Source organism: Pteropus medius, unplaced genomic scaffold, assembly GCF_902729225.1.
Source record: "Pteropus medius unplaced genomic scaffold, Ma_sr-lr_union100, whole genome shotgun sequence".
In the NCBI taxonomy this organism is placed as follows: Eukaryota; Metazoa; Chordata; class Mammalia; order Chiroptera; family Pteropodidae; genus Pteropus; species Pteropus medius.
In genome coordinates, this window is record NW_024352786.1 from 7731092 (window position 1) to 7753989 (window position 22898).

The window sequence follows — 22898 nt, forward strand, 5'->3', positions numbered from 1 at the left end:
AGAAGGAAATTTCTTTAATATAGAATATTCAGAAATACTAATCTAGACAAAATAAAATGAGCACCTTTTAATATACTGTTTATATAAATGTCCATTTAACTACTTGCTCAAGAGAAGCAACAAAATGCAATTTAAAAAATAATAATAATAACAACAATAGTGATGAAAACCCCACAAACTCGTTCAGTATTCAGAATTCTCTTTAAGGTAATCTCAGGCAAATCTCTTCACCCCTCTAGGCACTAGTTTCTTTCACTCCCAAAATGTGAGCGTTGTATTAAATAATATTTAAGGTTCCTTCCAGTTACATAATTGCTCATTTCTAAGCTCAAGACATTGTAAATATACTAATAAATGCCTCTAAATTAATTTTAAGAAGCTATTATTCACTAGAGATTGTCATTAACAGGTAGCTATAGTTATAATTATTACTATTCCAAGTATCCAATTATTTTATTAAGAGAGAATGAATGATTCGTGCAAACTCTGGAATGAATACTTGAAATTGGCATAGAGTGTGCCTTTCATTTCTTCTCCTTTCCTTTGCCTGCCCTCCAGTGGCAGTGCTGAGTGGTGAACTAATCAGAAGAACAAATCCGAAGGCAGCATTCCACACTGGCCGGCACATTCCTTCAGGTTTCATGGAGCAATTCTGCTAATATTGTTTTATTTCTCTAGGCCTGAAAAGAAGAGGAATTTAGAAGATGATGTCAGTTAGGTATAGCACCTCCTGAAAATTATAGCAACTCAGAGTGAAAATGATTCTTGCACAGTCAACCACTACTTCTTTTCTTTGAAGGCTCAAAGAATACTTAAGAACCTTCTATAACTATCAAAGACTTCAACATTTTAAATGGAACAACTCTAGAAAGTAACAAAGGAGTGATGTAGCAGGAGCTTTGGAAGGTTCCCAGAGAAACACCAGTGGTACCCAGTTATGAAATTAGGAGAAAACTGAGATTTTTCTCTAAAGATATATCACATTAGAGCTGAAAACTCATATGTAAAGATATGTCATGAACAGAATTGTCAAAAGAGAAAGACTTCTAGTTAAAAATTTGTATCGTAAAAACATTTGAAGAGTGAAGACTTTATTCTTTCAAATGAACAATTTCCACAGTTTATTCTTCTTCTTCATTATCATCATCATCATCATCATCATCATTATCATTATCATTATCATTCAAAATGTTATATATTCATTTCTTTAGAGCAGAGGTGTGCAAACTAATGCCTACAGGCCAAATCCGGCTCATCATTCATTTTTGTAAGGTCTGCAGACAAAATCATTTCTAAATTTTTAAATGGTTGAAAAAATCTAAAGAAAAAGAATATTTCATGGCACATTAAAGTTATATGGAATTTGAATATTAATGTGCACAAACACAGCCATGCTCATTCATTTACATATTATTTATGGCTGCTTTTCTGCTAGGAAGGCAGAGTTGAGTAGTTGCAACAGAGATTATATGGCCCACAATGCTTAAAATCTTTACTATATAGCTTTTTATTGAAAAAGTTTGCACAGCCTGGGCTGAGAGCCAAGCTCACTCATTTTATCTTTGTATATCGTCTCAATCAATCGTGTGTGATGGGGTCATCTAGTGTCTGAGATAAGAAAACACCATCATAAATGAAGGTAGGGGATGCAGACAGTAGTGGACAGGTTAACACCACTAAGTGAAGATCACAGAATTATAGATCTCTCTTCATAGTGGATCAAAAATGTTATAGACTGTTTGCTAAATACTTGACTCCCCTTAAATATCTTATATCGTTTGTCCTGAAAAAATTAAACTCTTTTGTTTGCAATTCCATTAGACAAAAAAAAAAAAAAAGAACAAGCTGTATCATTAGTAAGAAAAACTATTCCTTAGTATAGTGTTTTTATAGGTTACAAAATGTTTTGCATACAGTATATCATTTGTTTTGCATTTTAGGTACACTTTCTATATTATACATTAGAGTGAAATATGTTTAGGGGTTCAGTTCATGCTGTATAAGTATGAGAAAAGCAAATATTGACACCTAAAATACTTGTTATCTCTCACACACAGATTTACTTGGAAAAATACAAATTTAAGAATGCAAAAACTTCGGATTTTTGGGGAGCACTTGAAGAGGTAAAGAAGAGTATATCACCAAATATGTTTTTTTGATTAACAAATGATTTATCAATTTTTAAAAATCTGATTATCCTTTTATTTCTCCTTACTCATTAATTAATCTCCATGTTTTTTAAAATCTCAGGCAAGTAATCTACCAGTGAAAGAAGTAATGGACACTTGGACCATACAGATGGGTTATCCTGTACTTAATGTGAAAAATATGAGGAACATCACACAGAAACGGTTTCTGTTAGATTCAAAAGCGAATTCTTCTCAGCCACATTCAGCTCTTGGGTAAGGATCTATATAATGCATTTCAAGAGAAAAGCAGAAATTTGATGGCAATACTGGTCATTTGCTTAGTGCCTACTCTTCAGTATATGACTGATGGGTGATAATACAAAAAAGTGGCATCTTTAGGGAAACAAAAACATCCAAAAATAACTCACTGGTCTCCACGTTCAAAGTGGTAGACTGAGCACATGCATGCAAGTCCTATTCTTCCCAGAAATTATTGAATAAAGGAATATAAGTGCTAAAAGAAATAAACTCATAAATGCAAAGAAAATAAAGGAAGGGGCTATATGCATTATAAAATTCTAGAAGAAGAAAAGCAGAAGGAGAAATATTGACCCAAAAAACCAAACAAATTGAGGTAGGTGCAGCCAATAAAAGACTTGCAGTATGGACGTGAAAGCTGACCTTCCCTATCCCTAGACAGACTCTGGCCTCATTGTTAGCATGAAGAGTGGAAGGCAAGAGTGAGAAGTGAGGCTGAAAATAGCACAATTAATTTGAAGTCTAGACTCATAACATTGTGCCATTCAGACCTCCTCTTCCACTTTCCTTTCATCTACTAGCATCCTGTCCTCATTACAGAGCTCTCAAAAGTCTGGCAAAGACCCAAGGCAAAGGGCTGTCTTTTTTTTTTTCCTAAAAAAATTGACTTAAACAGTGGAGGAGAGGTAAGGATTTTCCTTTGGTTGGGGCACCTAGAAAAAACTTTCTTTATTACTGCATTTGCAGGATGGATGGGTGGAGCTACCAGCTCCCCTTGTGCATGCGCAGAGCTCCGGGTCAGACTTCCTGTTCAAAAATACACCTCCTGTCTCAACAGTAGAGGGATTACATACAAGACACCAAGAATAATCAATTTAGTTCTTTTTAAAATATGAATGGACAACTAAGGAACACAAAACACATGAAAAAAATCTAAAAGCATAAAAGGTAAAGTCCCATAAGAACAAAAAAAATACCTGTCTCTATGAGAAACATAATTGAGGAAATAGAAAATAAATTTATGAACTATATTCAGAGATCAAAGAAGATATTATACCCGTTAATTAAGAGTGGAATATCTTTAAAAGAAGATCTCTGGAAAGTTAAATTTTTGGTTGCAAAAATTTAATAGAGCAACTAGAAATAAATTTGGGGAATTCTCTAAAACTGCAAGGCAGACACACATAGAACTGGCAAATATGAAAGAGAAGACAAATATAGAAAGTATAGCAGCCAACTAATAGAAGTCTTGTGATAAAGAAAACAGAGAAACTTGAGGGGCAAAGTATATCAAAGAAATAATTAGACATAAAGATTCCAATGCAAAGGTCTCATTGAATACACAGTACAAAAGGGAAAAACAGAAAACATCTAGCTACATCCTCATGAAATTTCAGAAAGCAAGAATACATGAGTTAGTGTGACTTTAGTATTCTCCACAGCAGCCAAATGCAAAATAAATGAATGAATGAATGAATGAATGAATGAATAGATAAATAGATAAATAAATAGAGCCATCATTTAAAAGGTTGAAGCAAAAAAATATTTTCAACCTCTCAGTCTCTACCCCGTGAAACTAAATCAAATATGAAAGCACAGAAAAGACATTTTCAGACATGCAGTGTCAGCAAATGCTTTCCACATAGTACTTCTTAGAAAGTTACTAAGGCTACACTCCAAGGAGATTGGAGGAGGGGGAGAAAAAAATATAAATAAATCAAAAAAAGAGGAAGAGATGGAATCCAGGGAACAGTGCATCCAACCTAGGAAAGCCATGAAAGGAAATGCAGGCTGACAGCAACCCAGTGGGCTCATGGTGCTGTGAGTCAGAGCAGATGACTGGGCGATCTCCAGGAAAAACAGTGATTGAGAGGATGGAAAAACTTGAGAACGTGGTGAAGGCCCATCAGTTTGATCAACTATAAAGAATAAAATTAGAAAAACCAAGATAAAAAGCTTTATGTAAAAATTATGATTCAAATATATGATGCAGGTAGAATGATTTTATGCCATTGATAAAGTATAAGAAAAAAGATTCCATTTGATCCTTACGTTAGAGTTTTGGGAGGAGGGATTTTATTTAAGTGACCCGGGGGGCATGAAATCAGTTTGTAGAGGAAGGAAATATAACTCCAACACACTTCTTGGCCAGCATTCTGTATATAGTATAATTTCATAAATGTTATTTATTGGCTTTTAACTTTTATAAATGACTTATGGATAACAAATATTTTCATATGGTGGCAAAGATCGTAAATATAAGCAGTCAACATTGTAACAAGAAAAAAATAGCTGACAGAAGAAAGGAGCTGGAAGAGGGAGAAAATGTGGAAGAAGTGCTGGAATACTAATTCAGTTGTGTGCTGGAACTAGCTCTAATCCTAACTCAGTGACATCATGGTGGTAGTTTTAAACTGGTCATGATGTGAGTTAATAGAAATCAGCAAATACTACATCCCTCCAGCCCAAAGCCGGTTAATTATCAACACTCCACAGGATATCCTCTTTTTACATTAGGAGAGAGTAGCAATACTAGCATTTATGAAACAAAAATAGCGGTATGAGTATATTATTTAAAGGAACAATTGTAACCTATAGAAAGTCTAATAATAATTTTACTTTATTAAATTTTGGCTGTTAGAAGAGGAATGGACAAGACAGTAGTATAAGTAACTAAATCATGCTCTCTCATCGATGAGTTAATAAATACTATCTTAAAAAAATAGAGTTATTTACAGTTACAGGTCTAGACACCAAAATAATTAAAATCAGAAGCATTTAAAAGGAGATGCTTCTGAGAAGTGCTGGCCTATGAGAAGGGTAGAGAAGGAAACTGGCTTTCCAACAGAAGTTTTTCTAGTTTTTGATTTAGGATGTTTTTATTTACTAATTACATAAATGAAATTCTCCTAAGCATTTATACAGCTGTTACAAATCCAATCAATTAAATCCTCTTGCATATGTCATTTACAAGAAACTTTTCAACATCACTACTTAAGATTTTATTAAATTTCATTTGTAATTTCAAAATACAATATCTAAAGTTACAGATTTATAAATCTATTTAAAAAAATTTCCTATATATTTTTATGAATCTAACCAATGAAAATTCATAAATATAGTATGTCAAAGTTCTTGGGCATTTTTAAGATATTAAGAATCAAACTAAAACTCAGACTCTTCTAGACATTCAAAGATGACTACTGAATTAAGATATTCTAATAATTTTAGTTAAAATTACAAATCAAATATGTCATTTTCTATAATTTGCCAGATTTTTAAAACATTTCAAATGTTGTAAAAGCTAATAAAATATGTGTAAAACAGCAGATGATTTAGAAACTTATTACACTTGTATAAATGCAACTTGTATGAAAGTCTTAATACTATATCTATTTCTGTATAACTAACTGGTCATTTTTATATATGTTTCTGAAATGATAACATCTCCCAACTGAAGAAAACAAAATCAGGATCTCAGGTCCTTCAGCCCCTGGGTGTACCCCTTTGGAGTTAACACCCCAGCCCCCATTACCCAGCTGAGCCCTCTCCTAGACTGGATCCTGGCTACATGGGATCAATACTGAGTGGTGCTTGTCCCCTGGACATCATTCTAATTTCACTCATGCTAATTTTTATTATCACTTCTTTCCATTTCTTAACACAGTTGGGGTAGAGAATTTTGTACCAACCCCCACTCCAGGTGGCCTCTAGTCATCACTGCTTGATTTCCACCGAGAAGAACCTTCACCCTGTTTATCTATTTGTTAAATAATCTCGTTGACCTTATTTTACAGTCACGTATATAAATCATCACAGATCAATTATTCAGTAGCAATTAGGATAACATGAGGAAGGAGAATTATAGGGTGTGAAGAAGATGTTTCAGAAAGTGTTTCATTTAATAACCATAATCTGTTTTCTTTATAGTTAGTTACTGTTTTATGTTCTAGCAAATTAGATTGGACAAATTTAATACTGCTGGAGCTTTTAGATATTAAAATTTATAAGTATTTCTCTCTTGCGAAACAAGCTTCCATTTGGAAGTTTCGCAGTAATTATTCTCTCCTGTTAAATGTGTCCACTGATAGGCTGAGCCTTAATTAATGGGTAGGTCAGGAGGTGTGGTGGGGCTGCAGAGGACTTTCTCGAAGAAGTGATATTTAAGCTGAGTCAATTGGTGTAGGGGGTTGACTGTTGAGGATGTTCGAAACAGAAACCACGACGTATATGAAGGCTCCAAAGTTTAAAAGAGCGTTATATGGATAATGTGCAACACTCATTGAGCATTTACTAAGTAGCTGGCTCTATTTAAAGCACTTTCAGTGTTTTATTATTACAGATGGGGAATGTCTGTTGAGAAGCTACAAAGGATCGCTTTTAGGTTATCTTCCTTAAAAGCTGATCCTGAGGTGATTATTCAAGTAAAAGTGACTCATTAAGAAGTGTCTAGGAAAAACTGGTAGGAGATTGGGAAGTAGGGAAATCTAGCGGCAAAGATCCAATATCAAGCAGGTCCTGCAGAAGATAGTGTCTAGAGACTATCTGTCCTTCAGAGTGGTCCTGACAGATGAGGCGAGGGATTCTCGTATCCATCCATCACTGGCTAAGGGCAGCATACAAGAATGCAAATGCCCAGGGATTTTTGGCTTTCCTTGCTCAGGAGCCAAAGGGCTGTCCTTTAATAGAGAGACCTAAGTGTAGGGTGTTGGCAGGGAAAGAACAATGGAATTTGGCCGGGGGTGGAGTACAAAAATGACAAAGAGACTCAAGAGGATGAGGATGGAGCACTGAAAATGTCTGCTATAGGACCCAAGAAACAATAATTCTATAAAACTTAGAGCCAAATAAGTTTCACTGCAATAATATTCTCCAAGAGAGCTAGTAAAAGCTCAATCCTAGCATTTCAATAGTTATAAAACAAAAGATTACTTCTTTCATGGAGATGACAAAATATATTCTCCCTGAGTTATATAAATTGTATTATATCTTGAAAGCAGGAAATATCATTCTCTCATTCTCTATTAGAGACTTGAACAATCATAGATGAAGGAAAAAAAAAAAGCCAACTTTTTGTTGAAACCCAACCCTCAAAACAGATTCTTCTTTCTAGATCTCCTGTATTTTCTGACTGATAGGAGATGATATAAAAACAATCAAAAAGTCATTTAAAACCCCTTTCATGAGATTTCAAGGCTAAAATGTTAAATATATATTGTATCAAAATATAAAACCAATCTTTTCCCCTTGCTCCTCAGAAAAATACTAAGCAGCTAAAGAAAATGGTAAAAACCTCTGAAACATGTTTGCCGGATAATATTTCCTTTACAGCTCACCAGTTCACATGATTCTAAATAGGAGATATTTAAAGAGCATGGGAAGCATTAAGAGATGATGGTGGTGGTATAATTTCAATATTGTTCCTAAAACGTGTTATATCTTTTATAGCATTTTAAGATTGTCTTCTAAATTCTGAGACTGCTTTGTATCACTTGATAGAAACTATAGCATATTAGGGTATGTGCGTGAATACTCAATGTTATTATATAATGTGTTAGATTTATGCAATATCTTTGTTCCAAAGCCTCGAGGCATTTTTTTTGAAATAATCTTTATACTCAGCTAATTTTTTGATACAAAGTTCCAAATTATAAAGATGTATAGAAATTGAAAGCAGTTACAGGACTTATCTTCATTACTAAAGAGTGTCATATTAACTGTATTAATTGTGTACTGTACACTGGATGATCACTTATGAAGGAATATGATTGTCTGTTGGTTTTTAATTATTTTTACTTTGCATATGGTTTTATTTTTTAGTAATAAAAGTTAAATTTTTCTTTTTAAAAAAATTAGTTACACATGGAATATTCCAGTTAAATGGACTGAAGATAATGTGTCAAGTATCACACTCTACAACAGGTCAGAAACAGGAGGTAAATATCATTAATTGATTTATTTCTTCTTTGGATTAATATACCACATTGATATAAATGTAAAGAAATAATAGTAAAGCTGGAACCTATAATGAGAATTTTAGCTAAAAGAGATCTCTAAAATAATTTGTTGATGAGTACAAATTCCTATCTACAACAGTGGAAATTTTCTACCTTGAGGTATTCTTTTTAATGATTTACCATGACTGACACAGTGATAAATAACCATTTCCAAAGGAGAAGAGTCACATACCAAAGCACTGGAGGATCAAACTATAAGATCGATCTATAAGAATCTATAAGTTCTTCCTTCCTCCCTCCTTCCTTCCTCCCTTCCTTCCTTCCTTTCCTTCCTTCCTTCCCTTCCTTTCCTTCCTTCTTTCCTTCCTTCCTTCCTTCCTTTAAATTAAATTAAAAGGAAAAAGCCATTGAATTTCTTAAAATGTTATGTGACAAGCCTGATTTTTAAAATGCTATCATTACAGTAGACCTATTATTTTCCCAAATCATCATATTAGAATCTTTAAGTACTCCAAATTATCTTTTCTAATTTGTAAGTCATCACCAATAGCTCAAGGCACTATCTGTATCTGTATCCACCTATCTCCTTAAATGAATTACTTGGCACTTGCCTATGTTAAATTCATCTGTGACTGTTCTGTTCACTTAAATTGATTTGAAATGTATTTCTGTATTCTGTCTTCATTGATTTGTCTTTTTATTTCTTGAAAAATTTTAGTTGTATAAAAAACAAGGAGAACTTCTCACATGTTCTCTCCTAAAATCACTCAAAAATAATAAATAAGCTATGTTTAGCACCCATTCCAGAAGAATTCCGGTTTTTATACTTTTCCATTGTACTTGTTTTGTGTTTCAAAGCCATTTTTTATCTAAGACAAACGAGACTCTTCTTCACTCCATCTCATAAGGACTTGTTTTCAGAAGAACATTTGGCATGAACTTTCACCTGTGGCTTCTTAAGAGTAAAAGTCCTTTATTTACATATGCCTATTTGCTCCTGCAAAACGTTCTAAAATATTAATTAGTAATATTACCCTGGCAAGTAAATTTTTACCCTATTTCCAGTAGATTATTTTTAAAACAGCTTTATTGAGGTTTGATTCACATGCTGTGCAATTCGCCCATTTAAAGTGTATAGTCCAATGGCTCTTATAATATTCACAGATATGTGTAACCATCACCACAGTCAACTTTAGAGAATTTTAATCACCTCAAAAAGAAACTTCATACCCTTTAGCTGTTAACCTGTTCTGGACATTTCATATAAAACATTATACTAAGTGACGTTTCGAGCTATTCCTATTCTGAATGTCACTTAGCATGTTTTTAAGGTACATCCATTCTATAGCATGTGTCAATATTTCATTCCTTTTTATTGCCAAATTCTTTTCATATCATATTGATATAATACCTTTTGTTTATCTGTTTATTCGTTGATGGGCATTTGGATAGTTTCTACCTTTTGGCTTTTATGAATAATGCTGCTACAAATATTTGTGTACAAAGTTTTGTGTGGATCCAGGATGTTTTTTTCACTTTTGGAGTTTTAAAATTTCATTATAAACTTTTGTGATTTTTTTACTTTTACTGTAATCTCTACCACCTTTGTTATTGTCAAGGTAAGACCCCTTTCTGTTGCTTTTACAAAACTTTCTCTTGGTCATTTATGCTAACAATTACTTTTAATTGTTGTGTTCAGCTATCTCCTGAATTCTTCCAGAATTCTCAGATCAATGTCATTTTGTCTTGTTATTTTATGTGATCATGTGTGTTTGAATACAAAGCTCTATCTATTCCAATCTGTCTTCTGAGCATTTTCTTACTCATAAACACATTTGCTAAAGGAAAATGGAGAAAGCAGAAAAAAAAAAATACACCTTTAAGAAAATGTAACAGCACTGATAAACTGGGAGATTTTCAGTGAGTTTGGCTTAACTATTATCACATATTTTCCCCGTTAGTCACCATTGGTTAATTGAAGGTTGTAGGAAGCTTCCTGATTTGCTGTTTACAAATTTAAAAACATGAATAATTCATCTACACTAACACAATTTACCCAGCATTTTTATGTAATGAGTTTTCCATAAGTGAATTTTCCAGGTAACTGAGGTTTAAGTTGCTTTATAAAATAAATTTCAAGAGTTAACAACAAACATTTTTCTTACTTGTATCATGTAGATATTAGACAGAATATTTGAATAATGAATTTAATCCTTAATTAATTAAATAATTAGCTAGCTTTTCGGGTAAGTGTTTATTGAGAACTAACTTATGCACCAGACACCAGGGTAGGCATGGACACAATGGTGAGGGGGGAAAAGCACAATCCTTACCCCGGGGATTACTGTCCAGAGAGGGTATAGACGGTCAGCAGGCAATTTTAATACTGTGTCATAAGTGCTTCGTGTGGTAATAGCCGAGGGTGCTCATTGAAGAAGCGCTGGCTCAGATTTGAGGGTTCAGGAAAGATTATAAAAAGAAATCTAAGCTTGGAGTTAAGGGGGCTAAAAGCAGAGTTAGTAATTTCATCAGTTAGAAATTTCCCAGGTACTGGTGGCACTTCCCCCTGGAATATAATATCTTTTATTTACATTTGTTCCGTACATAATATTTTAAATTAAATAAGTGATTAGCTTGACAGAGAGTAGACAGGAATTGTGCTCTGGATGGAAAATAGTAGCATGTGAGCGCAAGAGCTCAGGGCTCTCCCAGTACCTCTCTGTCGTTATGGTTAACACTTTTTTCCCCCTCTATAATTCTTGACTTACCTGTCTCTCCCCTCCCCAGAGAATATTCCTTGAGAAAACGGAGCTTATTTTGTTGTTGTTGTGGTTGTCCTATATCTCCTGCAGGTACCTAGTAATTGTTTATTGAATGAATGAATGAGCTCCAATGTCCACAGAGCTTTGATGACAAACCTATTTTTATCTGAAACTTCAGAATCATGACTGGTCACTTAGCCAAAAGCAAACTAGACATCCCTTTCTACTTCAAAGTGCCTGCTCCATTCTTAGGCTATGCGCTAAGTTCCCGTTTCCTGTTTGGGAACATCTTCAACTCTCAGCTCAGAGCACAGATGACATCAAGTCCTGAGTGTATTGAATGAGCAATCAGCTCAGGTTACCAGCCTTACCTCCCTCCCCTTGGCTTCTTTAATGATTCATCAGTTAGAAATTTCCCAGGCACTGCTGGGACTTCACCCCTGGGTCTTTTATTTACATTTGTTCTGTACATAATATTTTACACATTAAAAAAAAAAATTAAACACATAATTTATAACGAAAGAAAAAGATCTTTATCACTGGCTATTCTAACCTGCCCTAAGAAATTTCTTCTCTTGCCATCTATAGTATATTTTATACTGTCAGTTTTATTTATTATTACTTTATATTTTAAACAGTATCATTGTTTAAGCTTAATTTATTCTGTCTTTTTTTTTTAAGTACATTATAAGCTCCTTGAAGATAGAAACTACACGTCACAGTTTTTGTCCACTGCCTACCCTATTCCCAACAAGGTGCTGTGCACATCCTAAGACTTACTAAGAGTTTAGTAAGTCATTGCATAGTTAAGGCTTATTTGCCCCCACCTGCTGTGTTTTTAGAGGTTACCTGTGTATACTTTAATTATGCCTCTACCTTTAGTATCAGCTGCCGTTTTGGCTGTTGACAGTGCATCTACGTTTAGTAGTATACCATCTTTTTGGTTTTAATCTGCCGCTTTCTAACATTTACAAGAATTGAAGCTTATCACATGATATTGAATGACTAATCTTGCTAAAATATAATATATTAAAATAGGCATTCCCAAACACATAGGATCTAGGACATAAGAAAGAGTATAGACTTTGTGATGACTGTCTTCCTAATGCTTTCAGATTTCAGGATCTGTTCTAGATGGTTTAGATAGCCAAATTCTGACTACCACTAAAATTTGATAGCATATTTAAATATCTCATATCAAAATAATGATGGAGATCTATTTGTAAATTTAATAACAGAGAGAGAGAGACTTCATTCTTTCAAGCTGAGTCTCATGGAATGTTTGAATTTTGATTGAATCATTATGAATTCAGTTTTGCAGGCTTAGAAGCTCAGTTTCATTCATTCAGCCCTGGCCAACCAAGTCTTGGAAGATTTACTCACATAAACCAAACATATAAGAATGTTAATTTGTTAATTTACACAAAGAAAAATATACTGGCCAAGGTGAACCAGGATGCTCATGTCAGCTAATTAGGTTATCTGTTTCCAGGAAGAAAATTTACTTAATTAGAATAAAGAGAGAGTTAAGGTAGATAGATTTTTTTCAGAGATGTCATCAAGCTGGGATAGCCTTATATATTGCATTAACTGGAAGTCTATTGCATTTAGAGGTTATCAGTAGTGTCTCCATGCAATGAAAATTTCTTGTTCATGCAACAATGGAAGTGTTCTTGACCTGCCATCTCTCCTAGGGGGTTCTTTCCCAAATAATTACTTGGAAATTCTGCCTTCTTTATTTTTTGAGGTATACTACCCCCCAAATCTTGGACTCCCCTTTCTGGATCTTTTGCATCTGGACGGAAAACAGAGGAAGATAATGGAGAGACCAAGCTAGAAGACCATTTATTACTTTTGCCCACATTTATGCCGCTTTTCAATCATATATTGCCACCTAACTACAAGGGAAGTTAATAAATAACAGTGTAGCTGTGTACCCAGGAGGAAAAGGGAATAGTGTGGTAAAGAACTAACAGGTCTCTGCCACATACATTGTTCTCTATAACAGCTGATCTCTTAAAAGATCTGGAACATACTTGGGCTCCTGTTTCCTTGGGAAGACCGGAGACACATCGACAGGTCTTTACCATCCAAATCTCCTTCGCAATTATTTCTTCCCAATCATCGAAACCACTGCCAATGATAATCCTTCATCATGGTAGTCGGGTTGCATTTTTTGAGATTCCTGTTTATTATATATTACATATTAATACTGCACTTTTTTTTCCTGAGAGATCCTCCAGGCCACGTGCCGAGTTTTAGGTGATATACAATCATTAATACTTTCTTGAATAAATAATTTGTTGAGAACGTTACCACAAATGGATAACCAATCCATTTTATATGTTTCACATTAGTCTTAGTTTCAGAGATTGAAATTTTCTTCCTTGACCCCAAATCCTGACAGTGCATCCTACTTGAAGTTTTTAGCTCTGCAAGTGTAATTTGTGACATTAGTAAAAAGTACCAGCTCTTGTATCTTTCAGCTTTTTACTATTAATACACAAAATTTAGCAAGATAGAAGCTGTCATTTCACACTGAAAAATAATTCACATAAGGATTAATGCAACACAGCATTTTTATCACCAAAGAAAATGTTTCCTGCCCTAGGAATCTCAGGCTATCAGAAGCTGATTCGTTGTCTAAAGTTTATTATAATTATTTATGTAAAATAGTACATTAGAGAACTCTTATGTGTGCTCTGTTACTGAAATCTATTTGGGTTGAAATTAAATAGCCTGTGGATAAAATTTTGAAAAGGTAATTATCTGTCTTCCCTATCATCAAGAAAAATAATAAAAGAAAAAAATAACAATTTTCTAGAAAGAGCACTTACTCAGAAATAATTCATTCAATACTTTGTCCATAAAATTAGCAAGAAACAAAACAAAGCAATTTATAAATTGAGTGATAGAGTATTATGTGACCATGAAATTTACATTTTCATATATAAAAGAAAATTATAAGATGTTTATAATATTTCAGAATGAAAAAGATTACTAATCATAAAATCAGTGTTTTCATTATGCGTATTATGTGTTTGTGAGTGTGAATATATTGAAAGATACACAGAAGATAAAAATGTTACTTCTATTCTCTATCTGGAATAGGCATCAAGGTTGTAGTCCTACTTACTTCATTATGTAACCAAACAACCCAACAGTATTTTTGCAGTTGACAACTGTTCTGAAAGAAGCATGAACTTGGAAAGTCTCTAACAATTAATTTCCTGGATCTCAACTTCCTCATCTATAAAGTGAGAAAAATCACAGTAACTCTAGACAGGCTTAACTAGGTATATATAAAGCACACTAAAATACTTCAGTATTTAGATGGATTGCCAGGAACTTCTCAATGTTATTTATATTTGCTTCGCTATTTATAGAACTGGCGGCCTATTCCCTTTCATAATAATGGAGATAGCTTCCATCTGTTGGAAACATAACTATATGACCAACACTTTATCTATATTATTTAATTACCTAAAAATCCCTTCACAATAGCCCCGTGAGGGATTTTTGTCCCTATTTCCCTTTAGTTGAACCGGGACACAGAGAGGTCAAGTGATTTGGCCAAGATCAAACAGCTAGTAAGTCACAGAGCGAGGATTTTTATCCTAGATCTGTCAGATTTGAATGTTCGTGCTCTTTTCCTATAACACATGGCTCTGTGTGTAGCCAGAGGCTCTCCTCCTGATACAAACATTCAAAGTGTACAGTTGCCAAAAGATTAGCTTCCTTTTAACAACTTGTCCATGGGAGAATGACGAAGAAAGATAAATACTACATGAGTGAGGTAAAGGTTTATAATTTGTCAAGTACCTCCTCTGAATGGTCCTAAAAAAACAGATGGTCTTGTTGAAGAACGTACAAATATATTATAAAAAACTACTGTGTCCTGAATATCTTACAAACCTTGCAAACACTTCCAAAATTTAAATCATCTTTTTTTCCCATACTGACTCATTTCCCTCTTCTTGAGGTGGCAACACTATTATTCATTTAGTCGTGCAAGCCATTTTCCCTTTCTTTAACTGTCCACATCAAGTCAGAAAAAGAATTGTGTTGATTTTACCTGTGATGTGTCTCTCGAATACATCATCTCCTTTGTATTTTCATCATCTCCACCTTAATGTAAGCCCTCAGTTTCTCTTGCCCTAGGTTATTGCAGTGAACTCTAGACTCTCCTTCCAATACGTCTCCCACATCACTATCAAAATTATCTTTCTTGAAAACAGACTTTAACATGTTTTTTCCCTACTTAAAAATCTTCTCCATCTTACCATCCTCAGCAGATGGATTCTTTAACATGGTATGTGGCTCTTCACACTGAAGCCTCAGCCCTCATTTCCAACCTCATCTCTTGTTTTCCAATATCATATCCTACACTGTCACTACATTAAACTATTTGCAATTTCTCAAATATAATAAGTATTTCCACACCTTTATTTAAATTGTCCATGCAAACAAAATAATATATAAATTAAAATGTATACAAGTCATCCTAATAAATCTGGTCATGTCAGAGCACAGGTATTATTTTAAGGTTTTTTTTTTTTTTTTTTTTTACCTAAAACCTGTCTCTGTTCCTTCAATGTTGAGCTTATAAAATCTATTTACTAGAGCCTTATATAAATAGTGGATGCTACTTTAGAAAGAAATTTCACTTGGTAAATGTAGTGATGGAAAAGCATTGATGCAATCAATTGAAATAAGGAAGTAGGAGACTTTATGATGATAAATAAAATTGGAAGAGCAAGTATGAAAGAGATTATAAAATCAAGAATGTCATGTTTGGATTTCAGCTCTATTGCAAGTCTTCTTGACATTTTTAAAGTGTTACTGATTCTCAAATCATTATTCTACTTAGCAATAGCCATTTCCATCGATTTGAATGTTGATTTAATAAACAAAGTATTCTTTTAAATGTTTACACTTTTGCCTCCCCCGCAGGCTGCCTCAGCAAATATTTTTTGTGTAATGAATCCGTCATGATCAGGAATACATGAACTTCCCCCAGAAGGCATGGACTGCACTATTTTTAGGCATTGTTTTCTTTTTCTGAAGGATTGATAAGCACAAAATTACTTAACCATTTGGCAAGCTTTGGCCAGTAAGAAATATAAGTCACAAATTACAGGATTCTTATTTACATGACATTTCTTTTTCAGCTTATATACTATAGCGATATTCCAAGTTGGGCAACTAAATAAGAATTAGGCTTTGGGGGTTTGGATCCAAATCAAACTTGACTCTTTGAGCTAATATTTCTTTTCTTTTTACTCTCTTGGTCTAATTTCTCTGTGTTTACAGTATATGCAAATATGTTTCTTATCGGTTTTTATTTACTACTACAGGAATCACTTTGAACTCTTCTAATCCTGATGGAGATGTTTTTCTCAGAATAAACTCAGATCACATTGGGTTTTATCGTGTAAATTATGAAGAAACAACTTGGGACCAGATAGCTTTCAGACTTTCCTCTGATCACAAGGTAAGAGTAGCAATAACTGTGAATTATTTTATTTTTGTTCTAAGAACAGCATCTTAATGACATTATTTTTTCCTTTAATAATCATGTTTTGCATTAATAATCACATTTGCTACCTCTTTTTCTTCCTCTTCCCAGGCATTTTCGTCTGCTGATCGGGCAAGTCTTATTGATGATGCCTTTGCCTTGGCAAGGTGGGTTTTGGAACGAGATAGAGCATTTAAACTACTGTGGACTTAGTCATAAATTTTTAAATGAATTACGACAAAATTTAAGAATTAATTCATTTTAGTTTAAAATATTCAAAGCCCCTGTTTATGACATTGTTTTCTTTAACTCTTTTTTTAAAGCTCATATGAACCTTATAGCCAAAGTACTGACATTAGCTTTTAACGTACACACAAAAATTCACCTACCCTATTGACGTTGATTATGGTTTGTCTGTGTCAGAGTCCTTGAGCTAATTGGTGACATTTACAAATGTTTAAACATTCACCTTCATAATTTTAATTTAATAAAAAGACAGTGCGTTTCATGAACTCAGTTCTGTGAGCTGAAGCCCATTATAAGACTTTTATGGCTAGAGTCATCAAATCTTTAGATCATTGGGGTAAGAAGAATGAAACATGGTGCTCTAGGATTGATCAGAAATAAGATATTACTTAAGAAACTTGGCTATTTTTTTTTCATGGCCTGAAGGTAACCCAAACTTAAAAAGTTAATAATTAACACATATTGGGGGACATGGAAGAGTAGTAACCATATGTATTTTTTTTTTCGGGTAGTCTAACACCAGCAATTCAACAGGTATTAAGTTTCTGGCACTTTTATAGGAGCTAGGGACACAGCAGACTTCGTTCGCTGGCTGTGTGGTGGCCTTATCATAGATATAAACAATGTACCAAGAATGAGACAATGTACCTCCAGTGGCTCCTCATCTGGGTCGATATCCCTTTTATGGGACCCTATATTTCCCCACGATATTACATTGCCATTGTTTACTAACTGTTCAGCTCACCCACCAAACTGTAAGTTTCATGAGCATAGGCACCCAGATTGTGGTCCTATTCATTTTATCCCCAGCTCTTGACTGTGCCTGGCCCATAGTAGGAGATGCTCATTAAATATGGGCTGGAAGGATAGCATAATAGCACTGATGCCATGGGAGAACTGTTTTACGCAGACTTCCTAGGTAGACTACTGAAAGTCAGAAAATCTTCTTGACACTTTTTAAGGAGAGAATTTATAGGGTTAAAAAACAAGTTCTCAAACCAGATTAAATTCTGGCTCTATATAACCTTTAGTAAGATTTTTAACGTCTCTCTGGGTCAATTTCCTTATTAGTAAAATGGAGATGACTTTATAAGACTCTTGAGGAATAAATGAGCTAATGCACATAAAACACCCAAAACATTGTCTGGCCTATAATATGTGCTCAATAAATTGTATTACGTGACAAAAATGCATCCACTATTGATTAGAGCAACAAAGAAGCATTTAGAAAACCTCTTCTGAATTTGTAATCTAGATGCCCTTTATAGGTAATAAACAACATGATTCACTTTAGGGAATCTCCAAGTTTAATTCCCTGGATATATAACAGATTAATTATAATGTTTCCCCTTATTTGGGTTTTGCTTTCCGCAGTTTCAGTTACCTGAAGTCACCTGCAGTCTGAAAATATTAGGTGAAAAATTCCAGAAATAAACAATTATTCATAAGTTTGAAATCGCTATTCTGAGTAGCATGATGAAATCTTGCACCGTCTCACTTCATCCTGCTCAGGAAGTGAATTATCCCTTTGTCTAGCATCTCCACACTATATGTGCTACCTGCTCATTAGTCACTGAGTAGCCATCTCAGTTAACAGATCAACTGTCGCAGTATCACAGTGCTTGTGTTCAAGTAACCCTTATTTCACTTAATAATGCCACATTCACATAACATTTATTACAGTGTATTATTACAATTGTTCTATTTTATTATTAGTTATTATTGTTAATATCTTATTGTGTCTAAGTTAGAAATTAAATTTTATCACAAGTATGTATGTGTAGGAAAAACATATTATATTTCGAGTTAGGTACTATCCACAGTTTCAGGCATCCGCTGAGGGTCTTGGAATGTATCCCTTGTGGATAAGGGGCAACTACTGTATTTTCCTTATGTAACAGTATGTTAGTCACTCATTTAATAAATATTGATTGAGCACCTACTCTGTACCAGGCACTGTATAAACTTGGGAAATTAAGTGGTGAAAGAAGATGATCAATATTTTAAAACAATAAAACCACTTAGAATTTTTCTCGGGAAAAACTCTCCTGCGAGTGCATAACGACCTTTTCCAAAGCTTAGTATCTTGGCTGTTAAAAACGACACAGAACTGTAATATCTTTATAGCTTAATTCCCATCACAACACAATGCACAGTTCTTTCTGCTTCGAGAAGTTAAAAAAAGCCTCTTGAACATTTCTCTCTGAGGAACTGCGTATAAAGCAAATAACTCTCGCAAGTGAGACTTTCTCGCATTTGCTCAGCTCCTTGGCCATAGCCCCATAAAATTTTGAAGAGCTGCAGAAAGAAAGAGAAACAAATTGAAAAACCAAAAAATAAGTAGAATCACACAACAATCAATCTGGAAAATACCTGAGATATGACCCGAGATATTTCCTTCTGCAACAACATGAGAAAAATGGGACTCAGAGAGGAACAAACTCCACCAGTGTTGGTTAGAGATGGGACTAGACCACTCTAAAACTTTAGGGGGAAAAAAGAAGATATGTGTAGCTAAATAAGTGCCTGTGGTCAGAGCAGGATTTACACAGTTCTACTCAGGTGTTCAAATAGAAAGGTAACTATTGTGTTTCATAAGAAGGACTAAACAGGCCCATCTAAAAATAAATGTATTTTTAATTCCCCTGTCCCCAAATTTGAGGAGCTAGTACTCTTACTGCCCTGGATGGAATATCCAGCTGGACACATTTTGTTAACATAAGGAGTAAAAATACAACCAGTCCCCCAAACAGGCTTGGTTCAATGATATGCCCAGCTCAATGAAACTACAAAAGTTTTCAACTTTATTTAAAGTTTCTCCCAGCCCCCTACTCGGGCCAGCTACAGGCCGGCCACCTGCAGTGGGAGTGTGCTTGATTTCTTCTCCATTCCCTGCTAAGAACTTCTACTTCTCACTTATTATGCTGCCTCCGGTTCCTCTAGCCTTAAAGCAAGGGGAGCAAGTGAAGGCAGGAAAGATCCTGACATTTTGTCCACTTTGGGTCCTCTCTGAACCTTGTAGATGTTTAACACTGACTCTTTTCCTTGTGTGGTGTTTTCATGGTTATTTTCCCACTCACACTTATTCCATGGCCAAGGGTGATTCTCCTGCAGTTCCCTTGAGGGACAAGCAAACTCCTCTGACCCACTTCTGGTCCATAGCAAGTATTCATGTATCCTCTCCCCCAACAACGTCTGGAAAGGCAGGCCACCCCAGGCAGTCTCATCTCTTCACTCTGAGGTCAGAGCTCTAGCCAACCACGGCCTCTCATCCTTTAGATTTCTCAAGGTATCAGACACCGGACAACAATGCCTACAAGCTCCAGGATACTCAGGTAAAATTCTTCAAGTTGTCCCATTAAAAGCCTCTCACCTAGGTTTGATGCGAGGGGAAAAGCCCTCACGGTACACTGACAGCACTTCCAAAAGCCTTCTTCTAAAATGTCCATCTTTCCCACTTAGCTGTTCTAGCATCTTTATTAGGATGATGGTGGGTTATCAGCTAAGCGTCCCAAAACCTGTCCTTGACCACTTTAGCCTTGATTTGGTGGGCCTGCATCTTACTGTGGAGTGTAGGCCAAGGAGCTTTTCTGCCTTGCCAAAACAGAGACAGAAAGAATCATTTGTTGCACACCTATAACAGTAGGTTTTGTCCTTTTCAGTAGCTAATACTATGCTCTGCAGCCCACTATGTGCTAAAGCCAGGATTGGGGTGAAGAATAACATAAGGGAAAGCAGAGAGTACTGGCTAACAAGTCCATGGGTGGGAGCAGAAGTCCCTGGGTGAACGAAGAATGTTACAGAGGATAGCTTAAAAGACCACCTAAGCTAAAAATACAAACAGGATTCCAGCCAGGTTTCAGGGATCAGTGGCTCCAACGATATCCAAGGTAAGGGCCAGGTTAGCAAATAAAGACTACCAGGTGAACATCAGCCATGCCAAGATTGCAGCTCTCTAGGTACACCAGTTTTACCACTTAATAGGTGTTTGCAGAGGTGACCAGAGGATAACACAGGACTGGATAAGCAACTTTCCCATCTCCTTGTGAACAGCCTTCTAAAAGAAGGAAGAAGTAGGGGAATGGGGAAAGATCAAAAGGGATCTAGTTGATTGCAAAGACACTTTCTAGGCCAAAAATCTGAACTTAATTGACAAATTAACTTTGAGAGACCAGATATACGAGGACTTTCCAAAGCTCTCCACACCACCTGAAGGCTTTGCTGAACATGAGCGTGTGGAGTCAGTTCCATCCATGTAGGTCTCTTTTAACTGTTCCACTGTCTCATTCAGGAGCCATGTTAATAAGACACTGTACTTAACTCGGGCTTCTCCAAGAAGGACTGAGCCATTTTTCTGTGTCAAACACAAGGAAGCAAAAACAAATTTTTTGTTACTAGATTTCCCAAACTTTCTGCATGCCTCAGCCCAAGATAGGAGAGCAAGAATTCCCTCATAGGACCTATTTTTCCTCTTCATTGAATTTGGTGGGAACTTTCTTTAAATTTTAGCCCTCGTTCTCTCTACAGTATGAATTATAGGAAAATTCTATGGTTTAAGTCTTTCAGCCTAGGTTCTCACTATATAAATGAAAAATTTTTGAATAAATAAAGTTTCAAATGTCAACACAATATTCTAAATTTTTTTTTACTTAACAAACATAGTCAATAAAACACTTCATTTCTCAATATTATTTATACTTTTATTAAGGAAGGCTGGATGCTCCAACATATAAATCCTTCTTAATTGATCAGGAACTGAGAAAAAGGAAAAATCAGCTCTCTGAACTGAAAAGAAAACTTTGTATCATATCTCATTAGTAAAAATCATATAATGTCAAAAAATTTTATTCTTATTTATCTCTCCAATACTAGTTCATCCTCTAATGAAACTCTTAGGGGAGAAGTCAATATATAATTACATTATTCTTCATTTACAAAATTACCTCAAACATAATAGCACTTAGTGCAGCAGTATTACTAATCTGATCATTTAAAATATATTCTTTAAACTTTGAAAATGTAATTGGGAAAAAAGGATTCCTATCTAAAATTCCTTCCAAAACCTGGGCTAAAATTTGAAGTATAACAGATTTCCGAGAACATAATTTCAAAAAGTTCTAGAATCCCTTCTAAGGAGGAAGAAATTGGATTATTTTAACACTGAAATGTAAATAGTAATTTCAGAATTTCTGGAGGAACAAAACCTCTTTTTATTTAGTCATATTATTGGGAAATGTATAAAAAAGGAGATGTTTAAATGGGAAAGAAGTTCAGTTGGGATATTTTAAGCATTCATGATTTGTGAGTACTGTTATTCCTATGTTTTCTTCATACCAAAAGCAAATAATTCAATAAGATGCTTTTGTAATGGTATACTTGTCTGTCATAATTAGCTTATGAATCTAAAATTTAAACATTTCTGTTTATCAGTATTAACCAAATAGCTAAACAATTTTAGTTTTAAGTGAAATTTTGCCAGAGTGATTTTTCAAATGTACATCTTTATATTCTTTCTCTTTACTATTGAATGTTTGAAAGCATTGTGAACAAACCCCTTTGACTGGGCTTCAGCAATCCATGCATTTTCTTAACCACATAATAGAAAGTTCTCATTAACATTGAATTCTATTATCCCCATATTAGTTCCTTCTGTTAAATGAAAACTAATCTATGTTTTTTAATTAATCATGTTTTTTTTCTTTCTTAGAGCTCAACTTCTGGATTATAAAGTGGCTCTAAACTTGACCAAGTATCTTAAAATGGAAAAGGATTTTTTACCATGGCAGAGAGTCATTTCAGCTATAACATATATCATTAGCATGTTTGAAGATGATAAAGAGCTATCCCCTATGATTGAGGTGATGTTAATGATACATCTTATGAAAGTAAATGTTTAGTTATTAGCAGACTAGAAAGATTTCTGAGAGAAGGAGCTCCTGGGAGACACAAAAGCATATCTGCCTGCCAAGTACAATCAAAGGAAAGTGCAATGACTTGGAAAGCGTCAGTATTTCTGGTTCAGTATACC

The 22898-nt window shown here is 34.6% G+C and overlaps 1 protein-coding gene across 1 annotated transcript in view; it reads left to right on the plus strand.

The window, feature by feature from the left end:
* ENPEP (glutamyl aminopeptidase) overlaps positions 1 to 22898 on the plus strand; it is a 73034-nt gene that overhangs the window by 36985 nt on the left and 13151 nt on the right. The window contains exons 9-14 of the mRNA XM_039848686.1: positions 2058 to 2123; positions 2251 to 2402; positions 8244 to 8323; positions 16464 to 16600; positions 16736 to 16791; positions 22578 to 22728. Coding sequence (XP_039704620.1) covers positions 2058 to 2123; positions 2251 to 2402; positions 8244 to 8323; positions 16464 to 16600; positions 16736 to 16791; positions 22578 to 22728 — 642 coding nt within the window. The remainder of the gene's footprint in view (positions 1 to 2057; positions 2124 to 2250; positions 2403 to 8243; positions 8324 to 16463; positions 16601 to 16735; positions 16792 to 22577; positions 22729 to 22898) is intronic.